The sequence below is a fragment of the Ambystoma mexicanum genome, chromosome 3q, assembly GCF_040938575.1.
Source record: "Ambystoma mexicanum isolate Mex_15411 chromosome 3q, UKY_AmexF1_1, whole genome shotgun sequence".
In the NCBI taxonomy this organism is placed as follows: domain Eukaryota; kingdom Metazoa; phylum Chordata; class Amphibia; order Caudata; family Ambystomatidae; genus Ambystoma; species Ambystoma mexicanum.
In genome coordinates this window covers 206,771,681-206,789,159 of record NC_090926.1, presented here as the reverse complement: position 1 = coordinate 206,789,159, position 17,479 = coordinate 206,771,681, and the positions used below count along the sequence as shown (strand labels likewise).

Below are 17,479 nucleotides of genomic sequence, written 5' to 3'. Positions count from 1 at the left end.
ACACGCGGACGAGGGGTCTCAGCTGCCACTCACAGGGTTGTACATATATTCAAACCTTTTACAGTCACCAAATCAGTGGGGGCTGCTACATTAACTGCAGCAGGCTCTCTCTCCAGGTGTGGATTCCGATTCGACTTCAATTACCATTCACCAACCGGTTATATCCTCTTCTGGCAACTGCAGTCCTCGATTTTCCGGGTGGGCACGAGGCATGACCATATGCGGCCACATCTATGCCCCACTCATTCCATAGTAGGAAAGGATGCGTAGCTGTTCATTGCTGTACTAGACTTTTACATGGTTTCCCAGTAGTGACAGAGCTGAGAAACAGTAGACAGCACTGTACTATAACTCACAAAGCCTGCCACCTCAGAGTGCACTAAGACACTCACAGAGAGGGTACAGGATACTTGGGGCTACCATAACCCTGAAAGATATTGGGCATCGGGTGCACATTCACGGATTTGCTTGCAGATGGCGATTGCTCTACGGAAAAAAATGGTTAAACCACTCTGGAAAAAGCACACAAAAAAACACTGGCCCGTTGCACGCAGAGGAACAGTTTAGGCCTTCCGACTTACGTTTTTGTTAGGGAATTCTGGATGGTGGAAAGGTGTGTGAAAGTCTGGGATTAAAAAGCTGTCCAACTAGTAAAGTTACAAAGTTGGAGGGTACTGGGAGAACTAAAGATGAGTTTCGGGGTGTGGGTGCTCGATTCAGTGTAGAACAGATATTGCAGACAATGCTTCACAGATCGAACATAATAGAACTGCCGGAGTGGAACAGGCATGCAGGAATCTGCAGACGGCTCACCAGGTGGAGGTGGCAGAGATAAAAGAAAACCAATGTTAGGAAGAATTCTCATAAATGTGCTAATTCCCTTCACCTTAGAGACCCCCAGCAAGATTTGCTGGATTTCGAGGACTTTACTTTTTTACCTGAAAATAGTGTGAGCCTTTTTTCCCCCCACTCTTTTGTGTATTTTGATGCGTTTTACACTTGTGTTCTTTGATTATGTCGTTTTAGATAACTCCAGAGGCATAATCTTTTCATGTGTGTTACACAGCACCCTTAGTGCAGTGACACAGGGATGTCTTTTAGACTCCCTAAAGGTTAAAATACCTTCTCTGGGATAAACTACTGTTTCCCAGAGAATGTAAAGTGAAATGGACTTTACTAGTCTTTCCAAATAACTAGACTCAGCCCACACCATCTTACAATGGAGTGCTGGAGGCGTTACATAGTATCCCCTGTGTCTAAATACTCATGTAGCAGTCAAATGCTACACTTTCCTATTGAAAAGGCTGGTGGCAGTGGTTTTACAACTAAATACCATGATTTTTCCAGACCGCGAACACCAGTAGCTAAAAATCACAGCCCGAATTGCCAAGTTCATCTCCACAGAGAAGCCCCTTCAAGGATGACTTCTCCCTTTGAGTTGGTGGAACCAATCAACTTGTAAACCACCTGGATACCATTCTGAAGGCTGGTTAGGATTAACCAGGGAGAGGGACACCAGCTTGTGTGCTTGAATCTACAGCTACTGGAACTGAAGTCACTCCATTTTGTTTGCGTTTTCTGACGATCCCGTGCAGTGCAAGAGTCACCTGACACCCTCCCTCTTGTCCCCATGACTGAGGCTCAGGAACAGTGAGATCTGCAGGAACTGCCAGGAACCAACGACTTCAGCTGCATTTGTTTCTTCATACTAAGGTACTGTGCCAACCCGATTGAGAGAAGGCCACTCTCGCTGTGAAAGTTCATGGAACTTTCCCAACCTGCAGGCCTAGTCAGCTTGTGACCCAACATATGATTCTTTTTCGCCTAAACTACTTCGGAGAACTTTTGCAAAGACCTTACCATTTGATAACAGAACTGCTCTTTCCTATTCAGAAAACTAGCCCATTGACTTTGTCCTAGGCCTATTGACTTGAACTCTTCAGGCGAACTGAAACTATTTGCACTGTCTAACAAGTATATGTGATCTATTCTTCTTACCTTATGCCTTTTTGCTCGCTTCTAAGTAACTGAACTGCCCTTTGGCTCCTTTTTTAGGGGAGCTCAAACGGTCTCAAAATCTTAAGAGTTTTGTATTGAAGTGTATTGGTATATAATATTAAGTTGCCTCCTTCTAGGGAAATGTTTTCTAAATGGTTGTGTAATAAATTATTAAGTGTTTTACCAGGAAACCTTGAGTATAAATGTCTACTTGAACCAGTGTGATTGAAAGTCCTGTGTAACCTCTTGTACTGCTCACATTCACTCTTAAAATAAGCCTGGCTGCTCAGCTGGCTACCAAATACTGTGTGGTACAGACTTAAACCAAAGGTTGGTTTGGCTTACACCTGTAGTCCTAATTGTGTGGTGGTGGTTCCAGAAGGTACTGCATGCAATTCTGCTTAACAACCAACATATTTACCTTCGCAAGACTGCTGCCCGCTCTTGAGGCTGTAACCGGCTGTGCACATGCAGGACCTCGTGGTCTCCGACGTCGGCAGGCACAGCTGAGAGCAGTCGCCGTTGTTCACAGAGCAGGGGTTGGAACCTATGTGGGAACAGGGAGAGAGGAAGCATGTAAGGTTTTAGGGCAAATGTACAAACAGTTGCAGAAAAGGCAAAAAGTACTTAAGTGCGAAGAGGTGAGTAGCCTAGGGAGACCAGACGTGCCGGTGTTGCCGGGACTCTCCTGCTATTTGGAGCTCAGTCCCCCTGTCTCACAATTATATTCCCATTGGAAACTGCAGTGGTCCCCTTTTTTTGTTGTAGGTTATATCTGGCAGGCAGGAATGCACAATCTCACACAGAAGAAATGCTACATTTTACAATTTAAGATGGTGTTAGTTTGTGATAAATTATATAATGGATTTCTTTGAACAGTAACACTTAAACCCCCTTCTCCTCCAAACGCTACTGAAGTGTAGTGCCATGATAACCACTTTTAAGAGTTTGTCCTACTTTTATGTTAGTTGTCCCGTCTCGGTTTTTTGCTTTTTAAATCTGCTCACCCTTGAGTAGCCTGGAACAAAGGTCAACACATTCCAGGAAAGGAGGGAGAGAAAGGAAATGGGTGAAAAATTACTGAAGGAGACGGGGAGGGGTATGTGCGAATAGACAGGATATCGTGCTAGGGAGTAAATTAATGTGACGGGGGAGAGGCTTGCAGAATAAAAGCTGTACTGATCAAGAACGTGGTGGGCGGCGGGGGGCTAAAAGGGTGGAGGGTATGGTGCGACCAGCGCCCTGAGAAAAAGGTGAAGAAACACACGGGGAAGGAGGAAGAAAAACAGTAATATGAAAAGATGCAGATTTAAGGCCATGCAGCGCCAGAGAGGCAATGAGAGGCCTAGAATGAAAAGAAATATTTCAAAGTAAAAGGCAGATCAGCATTACAAATGGATTAAAGATAAACACAATGGATGTGAAGCAAAGTGCGAGTTGTGGAAAGATAATGACGAAACAAATGCGATCTGTAATTCGTGTGTGGTGTAAACACACCGTGAAATGGCGCTTCTTTTGTAGTAAAAAGCCTGTTAATCTGAGCTGCGGCTTCACGCTTTTGTCATCCAGCGCGCAGCTGTCGGTTTGATGGGAAGCTTCCTGACCCGGTGTGAAGCCGCTAACGTGCTTTGCGTTGGCAATGTCTTTGGGTGGCGGATTACAAGCAAGGCCCCGCACTTGTAATCACCCAGTGTTCCGTGGGGTGTCAGAGGAGCTAAATGCCGGCCGCAGGGCAGACGTGCACAGAAACGTGTCCCAGGACTTGCACAAAGAAAGAAGAGACGGACATCGCCGAAGATTGTTACACTGTGTGGGTTTGCGACAAGGCGAAAGTGCTCGAGTGGGTAGACACAACACGGGATTAGCAACCAAGAATTCACTAGGCTATCCTGTGACCCGGGAAAACTAAAGATCCAACACAATGTCATAGCAATAGGAAACTAGACCGTAAACATCTGCTGCTCGCAGCAGGCAAATAACAATCACTAGGTCAAGTGCAAACCACTAGACACCATACAAAATACCAGTAGCTATTCAGAGCAAGCGCACTTAACTTGGATGGCCCCACAGACTTCAGAGACCAACTATACCACAAGTCCTGACATTTTACACAATATAGGCACGCCACAAAACCAGCTACACAGAAGAACACTGTGCCCTGGTCGGGCACACCCCAGCACCCCCAGACCCAGGCACTAGATAACACCTTGACCCAACTGCACAAGATCCCACTGCCATCTCAAGAACAAATACACTTCACAAATGTGAAATATACACAGTTCAACAAAATGCCTCAACAAGTAGAAATAAAACGAGGTAAGCACAAGAGGCAGACACCAATGGCAGAGCATACACTTACCACAAAGCAATATAACATTCTCTTCTCTGGAACCCAGGAACACCAGGACTGTACAACCCCCCCACCTCCACTCCCAAGATCATTAAAAGAGATTAGAAGCAGTGGACCATCCCAGGGAAAGTATGCACCCCCTACAGCCCAGACACATCAATAAGTCACTTTACTACAAATCAAATGAAATACTGAACATAGTTGAATAAGGCCAACTCACCAATCTGTATGCTGCGGTCATAGATCTTCATGTGCATGACCAGCGTCGTACTGTTGCGCAACACCTGCACATCAGAGCCATCTTTCTTGTTGCAGGTGCCCATTTTTTCCGATGCCTGATCGGCCCACCACAGCTTGTCGCCTGCATTAGAGAGAGGAGCTGCGTCAGTATCGGACTGCAATTGTGCATCAGAACCTGTTTGCAGATTAGTTCCCCCCCATTGGCTATTTTGCAGTCTAGCACACATGCAATTAGGAATGCATTAAAAGGGTTTGTGAAATTGTACATTGAAGGACATTTGAATGCTGTACTGAGATGTGCAAGTTATTGTCGTGCTGCTGACCTGCTCTCTTAATAAATATATGTTTAAAAAAAAAAAAGGTTTGTGAAATTGTGGCCCAAAGACAGGAAGGGAAGTCATAAACGTGATACATAATGTGACAAGGTCCCTCGCCTTCTCTTGAGGACATGCAGTGGGGTAACTCAGGGGACTGGGTGCACCTCTCATCTAGTGGAACATTGGATACCCAACACTTAGTGCCCACAACAGAAGATTGTGACATGTGCAAACGGAAAATGACTGGGTCGTTAGCAGTAAGATATTCCTGCACAAAGCCACAAGAATTCCACAACATGATTTGAACAGAGTATTACTGGCCCTTTAGGCAAGAGAGTCATGCAAGATAGTTCGGGAGTTCCTCATACCACGAGCAAATAAAGTTTATAGTTGCATCACTCGCGCAGAGGAGGCCAGCACGCATGCGCAATCACTGCATTTATTGGCTGCAAAATGTGTTCTTCACGAGGGAGCCCTGTATGTGGTACATTTGTGCCTGGCTCTGGCCGCTACACTTGACTCCATTGACAGGACCTCTGTTGTGGTGATCTCTGCCCGAGTTAGGATTTAGTGATGATTTAATAAACATTTTAATTTCGCTTCATGATGGCAATCCAGCAAGGGGTTCAGTGTAAAGCAAAAGAGTCATTGTCCGATTCCTTTTCAGTTAAGCATGGGGTCTTAAAGGGCTGCATCCTGGTCCTTCCGCGTTGAATCCCTTTACATTCTCATTGAAGTAACGCAACTGCTGCTGCCATCAATCAGGGTGTTCAGATTCCAATGTGGTCATGCTCTACACACATGACAGTGTATTGTAAGCTAAAAACCCAGGTTCACTGCAGAAACTCCTAGGCGCTTACATTCATTATATGAAAAGTAGCACCATATGCAGTGATGATTTTTCGTCAGAGATTTAGGCTTAATAGCCAACTTCTTACATTGGCAAATGTGCATTAGAGTCAGTAACGGAATAAAATTACCCCGCGACTCGTTTTGCCTCTGTCCTAAGTGGCGCTCATAACACTCAACAGCTGTGTGGAAACTACTGGAGGCATTTGTTAACTTCACACACAAAGTTAAAGCTCACTCTGCTAATGTTAATGTGTTAATGTTAAAGGTCATTTGTACCGCGCACTATCACCACCGGAGTGGTCCCCTGGCGCTCTGGCGGCTCTGAAAGAGGGAGGGAGTGGTGGGTTAGTGGGTGGAGGCTGGAAAAGTGCAAGATTGCAGTGATGTGCTGTTGGCAGCTTCAGCCCGGTGGTTCCGTCGGCTGGGCCTGGGGTGTATGCGGCCGGTACTCGTTGTGTGCGAGTCTATGTGTGTTTTGTTTTGTTATTGCAGTGTAGTGAAGTGAAGTTCTTGCGGTTTGCTGCGCTAGAGGTTTGTGGTTGTGTTTGATTTGGAGTTTGAGAGGTGTATGCAGAGAAGGAAATTGTTAGTGGTATTGGTTAGTTGGTATCTCTATCCTGAATTGAGCCAGTTGGGCTCGTGTAATCTTACACGACGGGATGCTTGTACGCCCTGTGCCTCAGGAGGTATGTGCCCGTTTTTGCATTCGAGGCCGTTTGAGGATTTAGCTGTCCCCTCCGCCTGCTCCCTTAATTTTGCATGCTCCTTACCCCCCCACATGATTAGCGCAGCTGCTAGTGTCCATACTTCCGATTGTGGGGTGATTGGTGGTATCTCCTCCGTTCCACAGCCCTGTGGTACCTAGTTGTGGCTGTACAGGCGGTGGGGGATGGTAAGGGTTGGCTGGAGTTGTTGCCTCCGTCTCCCTGGGTCTCGCGGGTGGACCCCTGTGTCCAGCGTCAGCCCTACTGGTGCTCGGAGTACTTCTGTCGTTCTAGGGGTTTGTCAATGTCCTTTTTTTGAGTCGTTGGTCTTATTGTTGTTTCGGTTTTAGTCTCTGGTGTTGAAGAGGTAGGTTTTTAGTAATTTTCTGAATTTAAGGTGATCTTTGGTGTTCCTTATTACTTTTGGGATGCTGTTCCAGGTTTTCGCGGCTCAGAGGTAGAAAGCGGTGCCTCCGAGTTTCTTCTTGATGTAAGGTTTTTGTTCCAATCGGATTTCGTTGGTTGATCTGAGCGGTCTCGTTGGCTTGTAGATTGTTATTTTCTTTTGTAGGAATTCTGCTCCTTGTCCGCTGATTGCCCTGTGCGTTATGCACATTGTTTTGAAGATGATACGCTGTTTTAAAGTTACAATACAATGTTAAAAAGTTTCCTGCCTCAAAAGATAACGGTGTGTCTATTTGGAGCCAACGTTGGGGACTTAATTCAACACTAGAATAGATGGTTTATAAGGCTTTTGGTTCATCAGATGCTTGTCCTAATTAGGCCTGTAAATAGGAATGTGGGATGTACTTTATCTTGATAATTTTAATTTCGAACCATTTTGTTTGTTTTAAAGTTCCATTTCCAATAAGGAGGCAGTTTTCACCCACATGATCTTTAATTATATTGTAAGATGTGACAGGGTTTGTATTAGCATTTAGTTTCATTTATAGAGCACATACGCCCCAAGCGCTGTACACTGAGAATATTCAATACAATAATCAATGAATTGATAAAATCAAGTAGTTACATTGTGCAGAAGAGGCCATTTTCAGATTTGGAATAGTGCACATTAAGTACCAATATGAACCAAGAAGCCATAAGCAGGGTAGGCAGGAGGGTCGCATGTGAATCTATGAAAGATGTCAATGCTCGAGAACAGCAGTAACGGGGGAGTAACCTTCTCCAGCATTGGATCTTTCAAAGATGCACATGCTGTATGAATAGATTACAAAGCAGGACAATATGTCAAAACCCTGGGAGTTTATCTGGATTCTAGCCTATCCATGGACAGACAAATCAATGCAATTGCCTCTGCAGTGGCATATCATGCCAAACTTATCAATGCAGTCAGACCCTTTCTCTCCAAAGAGAACTGCACTAACATAGCCAGAGCCATCACCGGCTCTAGGCTAGACTACTGTAACATACTCTTTCTAGGAACCTCTAAAAAAACCTAGAGAGACTACAAGTAATGCAGAACAACGCGCTCTGGGCAGCCCAAGGTATTGCAAAAAGAGAACACATCTCTGAGGCCAGAAAACTAGCCCACTGGCTCCCAATAAAAGAAAGGATATTATTCAAAGCCCTGACATTGACCCACAAGTGCATCCACCTCACTGCTCCTGCCTGCCTACCTCTCACAAAGGATACACCCTGTCTCCACCACCAGGCCAACCAGATCACCCTACACCAACATGCTCTCAGTGCCTCTAGTAAAAAAAGTAAAAGCGGGCGGATCCAGCTTCCCTTACCTTGCGCCCTCGCACTGGAATGCCCTACCACACACTATCCGTGGAGAGGCCTCCCTCACCACCTTCCGCAAAACGCTGAAGACTACCCTGTTCACATAAGGCTAGACATACTAGCACGATTACCCCATGTATATTGTATCATATGATCAAAAGCAATATCTGTAACAACAGTATGTCATCCTGCAACATCTACAATGTGTCAACAACCGCTATCTTACCTGTACCATGTAACTAAGTCATTGCAAGTAACAGCGCCTCAATGCCCCTGGGCTGTTTGTGCGCTATATAAATGTAAATAAATAAATAAATATAGCCATAAAGGGCAGAGGCAAGGCGCCTTGAAGAAACACCCCAGGAGACACTCCCCTCATGCAAAGAGGTTATGCAAACCGGCCTAGCTGAATTTAGACTCCTCCCTGGAATACCGGTCGACACAGTAGAACCTTGTAATGGCGTGCACAGATCTCCAGGTCGCAGTCCGGCATATGTTCAGCAAGGGGCCTCCGGAGAGGACAGTTGTTCTGGAGGGATCGTCCATTGTAGAATGATCACTGGGCTTGCCAGGGAGAGTCCAGCCAGCTTGCTGTCGACAGAAGGAGATGCAGAAGGAAATCCACCTTGCGACTGAAGTCCCTGGCATGTGTCCCCCATGCCACAGGGACTAAATTTCACAGAAAATTAAAGGTTTTCCTGAACGACTTAGCACGGAAAACATAGTATTTCAAAATGTGCACCAAATCCAGAACCGAAGAGAACAGGTAGCACCACCCGCTCACTGAGGTGAAACGTTGTCGGAACATTCGGCACAAAGGAGAATAAGTCACAGCACCATCTTGGACTTGTGGAACATCAAGTTGTGGGGCTTGCAGCAAAAAATATGAATCACCCACACATCTAGGGAACATGATGGCAACCAGCAACAGAGTCTTCAAGGACAGGAACTTGAGCAAAGATTTATGTCGAGGCTCAAAAATAGGACTCGTGAACCGTGCAATGATGACAGTCAACTCCCAGGCCAGTGGCTGTTATTCAACTAGAGGAAAGGAGCGGAACACACCCTTGAGAAACTCCTTGATCAAACTAGGATAGAGTATAGCTCGAGATGGCTGCCCGGTGCACTTTGATGGATGACTGTGCCAGGCCCACCTTGGTCAAGAATAGCAAATACGGTAGAACATCTTGGGGCAGCATGTTGAAAGGGTCAAGCCCAGGAGGTGGACTGGGGTCGTCAACATTCAGGAGTGTAACAGGACCTTGGCATTAATGGTTCGCATCCTCTCCTACGAGAGAGTAGCCATGCAGAAATATGTGTCCAGCTGAACTCCCAAATAATATACTTGCTGAGATGGAGTTAGACATGATTTTTGAAAGTTTACAAAGAATCCTTAGACTTTAGGCAGTGGATAGTGTTTTCTGTATGGCAGACCGCCGAGGCGCAAGGGGGGTGGGGGGAGGACTCCACCCACAACAGCCAATCCGATGGACGTGTGCACCTAAGTGTCAAAAGTATGCAACCACCGGTGCAAGGCACTTCGACACCCTTTGGGGGGGCAACACCCTGAATTGGAAGGGGCGACCTGCCAACCGAAAGCGTAGATAGCAGCAGTGTTTTCAATGAATAGGCAAGTGAAAATATTAATCCTCTAAATTCAGGGGTTCCAGAAAATTCCCTTTTTGGCGCTGAGACAAGATGCTCTGCAAAGTCACTATCCTCAAAGTCTTGGCCTTGAGCTGCTGGGACGATTTCGATAGCTACCTTTGCAAGGAGCAATTGTACTTCCTGTAATAGTAGGGGAACATGCTTATCTTAAGAAAGGGAGGAATCGAGCGTGGTTTCTCGAAAAACACCAGCATGTGGCCCTGCTGAATTAGGGACAACACCCATCCGTCTGTGGAGATGGTTTCCCACTGGTCGATGAACACCCATCCCACTGTGGTATGAAAGTGGGGTGGGGGAACTGGTCTGAACAGATTTGTTTAGTTGTTGGTTGGCTCCTGGTGTGTGAGGAGCCATGTTGGCACTGGTTTCTCTGGTAGGACTGGGGCTTCTTGGTGCCCAGAGCCTAGCATTCTGGGTAAGGTATGACTGGAACTGGTATGAAGGCCGGTAGTCTTTCGACGTTTGAGAGAAACGTGATTTTCCACGTTTCAGCATGCCCAGGAAATGTGCTGTCTCAGTGTCCATCTTGATGGTTTGCAGGTTATTGTCTACCTTCTTGCCAAACAAATGTCCCCCATTAAAGAGCATGTACACAACTTTAGATTGGACGTCCAGCGGGAAGTTGGTGGACTTAAGCCACTCTTTTCTGTGTAAGACATCGCCATTACCCAGTTGTCTGAAGCCGGTGTCTGCAATGTCAACAGGCTGAAATAGCATGGTCCCAAGTAGCTTAGGCACCTTAAAGCAGGGAAAAAGCTTCTACCTTCTTATCCTCTGCCAGGAATTCGAGTTTGGAACCCAACTTGAATCAAAGTTCTCTGTCAGATCGTGTGAGGAGGGCCATAGCATTGGCCGGCCTGATGGTACGCTTGACTAAAACGTTGAGATGCAAGCCCTCTTTATCAGGGAGACCGAGCATGGCAAATAGAGGTGGATGAGCGCTTGCGTGCAGAAGCTGAGACCACTGAATCAGGATTGGGTTGTGACCTGAGGCACTTGGATAAAGAATCTGTAGCCAGGTATTTCACGTCAAACCTCTCCTTCTTTGGAGGGGTTGGTCATGTGACGAATCAAAGGTATTCGTCCCTGCTCCCCAAGGGGGAGCCACCCCGATTGAGGTTAGGCAGGTGAACCCACTCCGCAAAACCCTCCCTAGGTGTCTGGGAAAGTGGGACCTGACTGGGAGTGACTCCCCCTTAGGGGCCAAGGACTCCCTAGACCAAGCACAATATCAGCATATATGGGAATGCATGCGATGACGAACGTGTCCTCCTTACATTTGGCTGCAGGCAATGCTGAAGCAAACCAGTCATTAAAATGAAAAGAAGATGTCTCTTTAAGAAGAGACGTGCATTTAACTGGGACTGGCTTACGTGGAAAGAGTTTATGGTGTGCAGTGGAAGCCCCCGGATGTAAGCATGCCTTGCAGATCAGAAGCAAGCCGCGGAGCCCTTGACTTTCGGTAAGGCAAAGAACACCAACTCGAGACGCCAGAGGGTCGATCGAGAAGCTAGACAACAGTAAGTGGATTACCTGAGCGAGTGCCAGCCATAAGGACAATATACGGACAATAAACCAGCCCAATTGGAGTTGTGAGAAGCCAATAAAAGAACCTAACGTAGAACCATGTATGGGAAGTAAAGAAAGAATGGAAACCGATACCTTGGGAAGAAGGGGAAATGCCCCATGAATACAGGGTGGAAGAGTGCAGAGAACATGCCACAAACATGTTGAGAACCCAGGAGAGCGGGAGACTAAAACTGGATCAGATCATTGCAAACCTAGGAGAGGTTGAATGTAAAGACGAAGTTATTCAACTAAAGACAAGAATCTGAGTATGTCTAAAGGAAAGGCGTCATAAGCTTATCACTAAATAGTACAAGAACCAGGAATGTTTTGAAAGAGTTACAAGTGCTCATAAAGGAGATAAAGAGAATATCCAAGAAAAATGTATTAAGAAACATATGTTTGAAAGAGACATTTCTATAAAGAGAACACGAGGAGACAAGAAAAGACAAGGAGAATAGAGAAATTCCTTTGGCCTACTTTGAGATCATATTAGTGGTAGGGTCAGGTAGAGTTAGATTTGATCTGAAGACATTTGTTTTGGACTTCCTGATGACAGACTGGCACCTTTAGATGTTTAGATTGTCGGGGTACCCCTTTAGTTGTAAGGACGGATAGGCCTTTTTCTTACAGTTTAAATAAATACCCCTTAAAATGTCCTTAAAGTGTCAGACTCCTTCCGAACTGCCACAGTGAACAAACCATTCTCCTATATGTCTTCCAGCGCTGAAATTGCGACCACTAACTTTCTGGGCTGTTTGCGCCACTGGTAGAGCAAACCCCTCCTTCCCCCAGGAACCGAGCCAAACATCTTTATAGCCCTTGATATTATGGCATTAACAGACCCGATACTGGTCAGGGGGTGAGTCGCTTAGAGGATCATCTGATTGCCCATCACCTAGCACCAGCACCCCAAACGCATCCCTGCCTGTGGTATGCGTGTAGTATCGCCATGTGAAACAGTCTTCTGATTCAGTGGCTGTAAGATTATGTACAGGTGCAGACAGCATTTGTTCTCTTGTAGGATGAGGTGGTGCATCCTGTGATCCACCTAGTTCTTGCTGTGTGGGGATGGGCTAGGTACCCTTTGTTGCTGTTCTAACACTAGTGACTGCAGTGAGGTCATAATGTCCAATGAGACATCTCTTCTTGCTGGTGGGCATGTTTGAGTGGGAGGGGGCAGTCCCTCAGATGCTGGCACCTACCTAGGGGGAGGCATGTTCGACTGAGGACCAGTCTGTACAGTCTCCGACCCTACATTGTCTGTTGTACTCTGAGACCCCAAAAGACTACTGGTTGAGTATCCTGAAAGATATGTTCAAACAGGGTCTCTGCCAAGCTTGTTGTAGCTGTGGTGATGCCTAGGGCCAGTGGAAGCAGACTGGTTACGAAGCTTGATGACCGATCGCCGCCAAGGCCAGTGCCTGATGGTGTGAAATCTTGCCAGCCGATGACTGGGTGGACGACTTTGCCTTCTGTGCCATCGATGTTGTAGTGGACAAATGAGCTCTCACATGTCGACTATGTGCCCTGAGTTGTGGACGGAGTTGTGGATGAAGACTTTATAACTGGACTCGTTAATGAAGATCTGGCTTGGGAAGTGGACGGAGGGATAGGCGATCAAGAAGACCTAGCCTGTTTGCTCATCAACGCTGTCGATGTGGAATGCTTCTCAACCGCCAGAGCACCCATCGGCGCTGTTGTCGAAGTCAATGCAGCGGCATCCTTGGTAAAGACCGCTTTAAAGAAGAAATATGCTTGACTGGTCTGCTCTGTCTGAGGGAAGCATGGTTCCAGACTGAAGCAGAGTCAGAGGCCCCAGTGTCATCAAACCAAGAAACTAACCTGCAGTGGCGGTCTAAGAGACTTGTTCAAGAACGAATGACAGATTGAGCAGCCCTAGATGTCAGGTGTCGGACACTGGCAGTAGAGACAGTCTTTATGGAGGTCTTCCACATAGACATTTTTGAGGCCACATGTGGCAGGCCTTGAAAAGACTCAGTTTGGCATCCGCCATGGAGGGGTGAAGGTCTCACACTTGAGAAAACGGGATTCCGCTCCTAGAGGATGAAGGCCATAGGAATTGGAGCAACCCCAGACGACCCTGAAGCCAAGGATTCAGGAAATCATTATGTAAGCCAAAAGATTTGTAGAAATGTAGTTGAAAACATTTAAGAATGAAAGATTTTTCAGAAGACTCCACACTGAATGTGCAGTAAAATAATCAGGATATGGCTTCCAGGGGTGGAACTAAGGGAAACCTCTGAATTGGTTGCAGGCAAAATGACCAAAAACCACTATTAGAGCACTAAAATGATTGCAATTTTAAATTTAAAATAATTAACTGCTCTATGTTAGCTAAGATTCTCAGCCCAATTACAGGGCCTGCAGTAATGGCCCTGTAGTTATGGTTAAGTTACTAAACTCATAGAAAGAGCACTTTTGGCCAGATCGGAATGATTTTGAGAAGTTTGATGCGGTTTCATCTGGTTGGTTTCCAGAAAGATAGACCCAACCTTGAATGTTTGTGTAAAGTCTGAATGGATTTTGTCAAGTAACTATTTTCTGTACATACATTTTTACACTTTTCAAAAAATAAAACAGTTACGGTTTTGCAGAGAACTTGTCCAAGGAGCATTGTCAAGGACCCGAAAGCATGGTTTTGCAAATATGTTTATTTTATTTTTTGAAAAGGGTCATAATGTAGGTACAAAACATAGAACACCAACAGCACATGAGGACTGACATCGATCCAATACTCACAGCGAAGCTCAGCACCCGGTGTATACAGAGTTGAAGTTGCCAACAGAACACCACTCCTCTCACTATTCTACTCCCGCTTCACCTACTAACCCATCCCACCTTCTCATTTTCAGATCCGCCAGAGCGCCTGGGGACCAACTCCATTGGTGACAGTGCGCAGTACAAATACATTCAACTTATACCTTCTAGCCCAAAACCATGGGTAATGGCCAAATTATCTGGATCCTGATCCGGGTAACCTGGCTACTGGCCATGACCACGAGGGACAGACAATGGGGTTAAAGTAGGCATGGCCACCAGGGACCGGCTATTTGGTAGTTTTTAGAACTTGGGATAGGCTTGAATGGGAAAAAGAAATTCTGCTCGTGGCTACAGCCCGAAGTGCTGGACAGGGTTGCAGCTCACATTCGCGAGGAGCATCATCAAGGACCTCAAAGCATGGTTTTGGAAATCTGTCTTGTGTTTTATTTTTCAAAGTATCAAAAAGGAACTACAAAAAAAAGTGATATAGCCTTGCTGCCTGGGCAGTGGGCCTGGCCATTGGCAAGGTCAAATGTCTGTTCTGATTTGTCTATTGGGGCATGCGGCATGGCCGATGCCCCACTGATTGCGGAGACTGGCTATGGCTACAAGCAATGAGCACTAGCCCGTGGACACATTATGAGGGTATAGTGGACACTGCACTAAGATGCAGGGTAGGCGCAGTGGATAACGGAGGTGGTTTGGTTAAGCTGTGGCCATGGTCTAGCCTCATGCCCTAGGCAATTTAACCATGACTTGCATCCTCAGCATACGCTGCTGAGAACGACACACATCAGTATGGATTGCAAAAAAATATAATTGTTAAAGGTTTACAGTTATTTCATATATGTTAAGAGAAATTATGAATAACTTGTAAACAGTGATTTAACATCACAAAGCATTTTCACTCATAAAAACCTATGAAATTCACTGAAAAAACATTGTTAAAAAGGGACGTCATGGTTAAATTTCACTGATAGAAACCTATGAAATTCAGTGAACATTTTTTTTATTAAAAGGGACGTTAGTTACAAGTAAAACCAAAAAACACCAGAAATCCACCAGTTATGGTAAGCTAAGCAACCATCACTGGCGCCACCACCGTGCACTGCTAAAACTAACACCCATGATATCACAGATGACCTCACAAATTCCATTGATGACATCACCGATTACATCACATTTAAAATTAATTTCAATGAAAAGTCCCTACAAGGGGTTTTGTGTGTAATGTTGGGAAGAAGAGGTCAGGGGTGCATTAAAGAATGTTCTCATTTAAACAAAACATACAGGAGCCACTTTGAAGATGAGACCTTTACTTAGGTTGTAAGGTGCAGGTTCAGGATAAAACACAGGTAAGTTACATAGAGGCAAAACATCCACCTGCCCCCACACACTAGGCCAGGCTCTCTCCAACTGACATACGGAGAATCTCCTGGGGCATTCACACCACAACATTCCACAGGCATACATTCCATCATGCATTCTATCAAGCACGCATTCATGCAACACAAAGGCAGGGACACAAGACCGAACACATCTCTCTCCTTAACAGAAACCAAAGAACAGGGTATGGAAAGAAGCATGAGAGAAAACCACAGGGTAATGTGACCAAAGCTTAAAACCAAAGCAACTCTGGCCACAACCAACCTCCAACTACTCAAAACAAATTCCCACTTGCGCCATTCGAAAGAACAATGAGCTACGCTCCCACCTACCTCGTCCCTTCAAGGACCTAAAATGAAGCCAATAACCCTACAATACCCTCAGAGTCGGCCGCAAGCCCAACAGACACACTAACAAAGGAACCAGCCCTAACCCAACAACACCCTAACAATGCCACCAAATCTCAAGCCAGAACCCACATACATCTCTACCACCAACCACTCAGATGCACTATAGCACAGCGCACCCTTCCACTACTGCAACACCTAACAGAAGAACTAAACACAGGGATTGACAGTGCACAGATTGATGGAGAGGACCACCCTTAAGGTAGCGGTGTCCAACTCCCAGAGGCACAGCCAGGAAATCCCCCATCCCCAAAGTGCTGGTGTCCAACACCCCGGATGGCCCGTGGCCAGGTCAGGCTCCCTAGCGGACACATACCTCCAATGCACATAATCCTAGGGCCATCACACCTTAAAACCAGTGGTTTGCTAAGCCAGCAGGCTCGGGTTGCAACACAATACATACCACACCAACGTCCTCAACTCACAACATTTTGTAGATTTAACATTTAAGGCATGGTGAGCAAAAAAAGAAAAATAGTCCATTGCCATTAGCTAAACCAGTCCTTAAACATTGATGGTCCTGTGGGGGAAAATTATACAAATAAGTTGCCACAATACGATAAAGGCCACGTCAATTTTTCACCAAGCACACCTTCCGGAATGATTTTGCAATAAAGCCAAACTACACAACAACAGATAATTTGCTGTAAACACCATTAAAGTGAACAGAGGCCACGTCATGTATACTCTCAGTAGTCCAAAAAACCAAAAACCCAAACTTAGCAACCCGTCACAGCACCACATGGACACTGTACCACAACACACATGGACCACACACCTACTACAGGCCTCACATACCATGTAATACCATGAAATACTATGCATAACACCATATAATGGGCCAATTCCAAGCAAATGATCATCTTGCACCATCTGATAAAACAACCTATGTCAGCAAAGCGTCTTTAAGATGATGATACACCGTCTTTAAGATGATGTAACACCCCGATGCCCTTAACAGCAGAGTGTCTCTTACACGCACATCAGCACAGTTCTTCATGCCGCATCTTTCAAAGTGCCCCCAATGACATGGCAACCCAGCGGAATGTTACCTATAGACGTCCCCTGAACTATATTGAACAACTCCAATTCCTGGCACCTGTCCTGTGTTAGGCAAAGTTTGTATGCAGTACCCTTTGGGAACACTACACACAACTATCACTACAGGTGTAAGCAAACCAACCTTTGGTATAAGTCTGTACTACACAGTTTTGGTAGCGGGGCTGAGCAGCCAGGCTGATCTCAAGAGGGGAATGCGAGCAGTAGTGCTGTTACACAGAGGTCTACAATCACAGGTGTTCAAATAAACTCTTACACGAAAGGTTTCTTGGATAAATACTTAATTTATCAGTCAGTTATAAAACTGACATTAGAAGGAGGCAATCATATCACACACAATATACTTCAGTACTCTACACTTAAAAGAAAAAGGTAGGTAAAAGTTAAAAGTTATCAGAACAT

At 45.6% G+C, this 17,479-nt stretch overlaps 1 protein-coding gene across 2 annotated transcripts in view; it reads right to left on the bottom strand.

Annotated features, from left to right (window-relative positions):
* Nucleotides 1–17,479, bottom strand: part of LRP1 (LDL receptor related protein 1) — a 1,300,039-nt gene that overhangs the window by 556,593 nt on the left and 725,967 nt on the right. For both annotated transcript variants that reach the window (XM_069653565.1, XM_069653566.1), the window contains exons 33-34: nt 4,569–4,709; nt 2,420–2,545 (exon numbers count right to left, since the gene is read on the bottom strand). In XM_069653565.1, the coding sequence (XP_069509666.1) occupies nt 2,420–2,545; nt 4,569–4,709 (267 nt within the window). The remainder of the gene's footprint in view (nt 1–2,419; nt 2,546–4,568; nt 4,710–17,479) is intronic.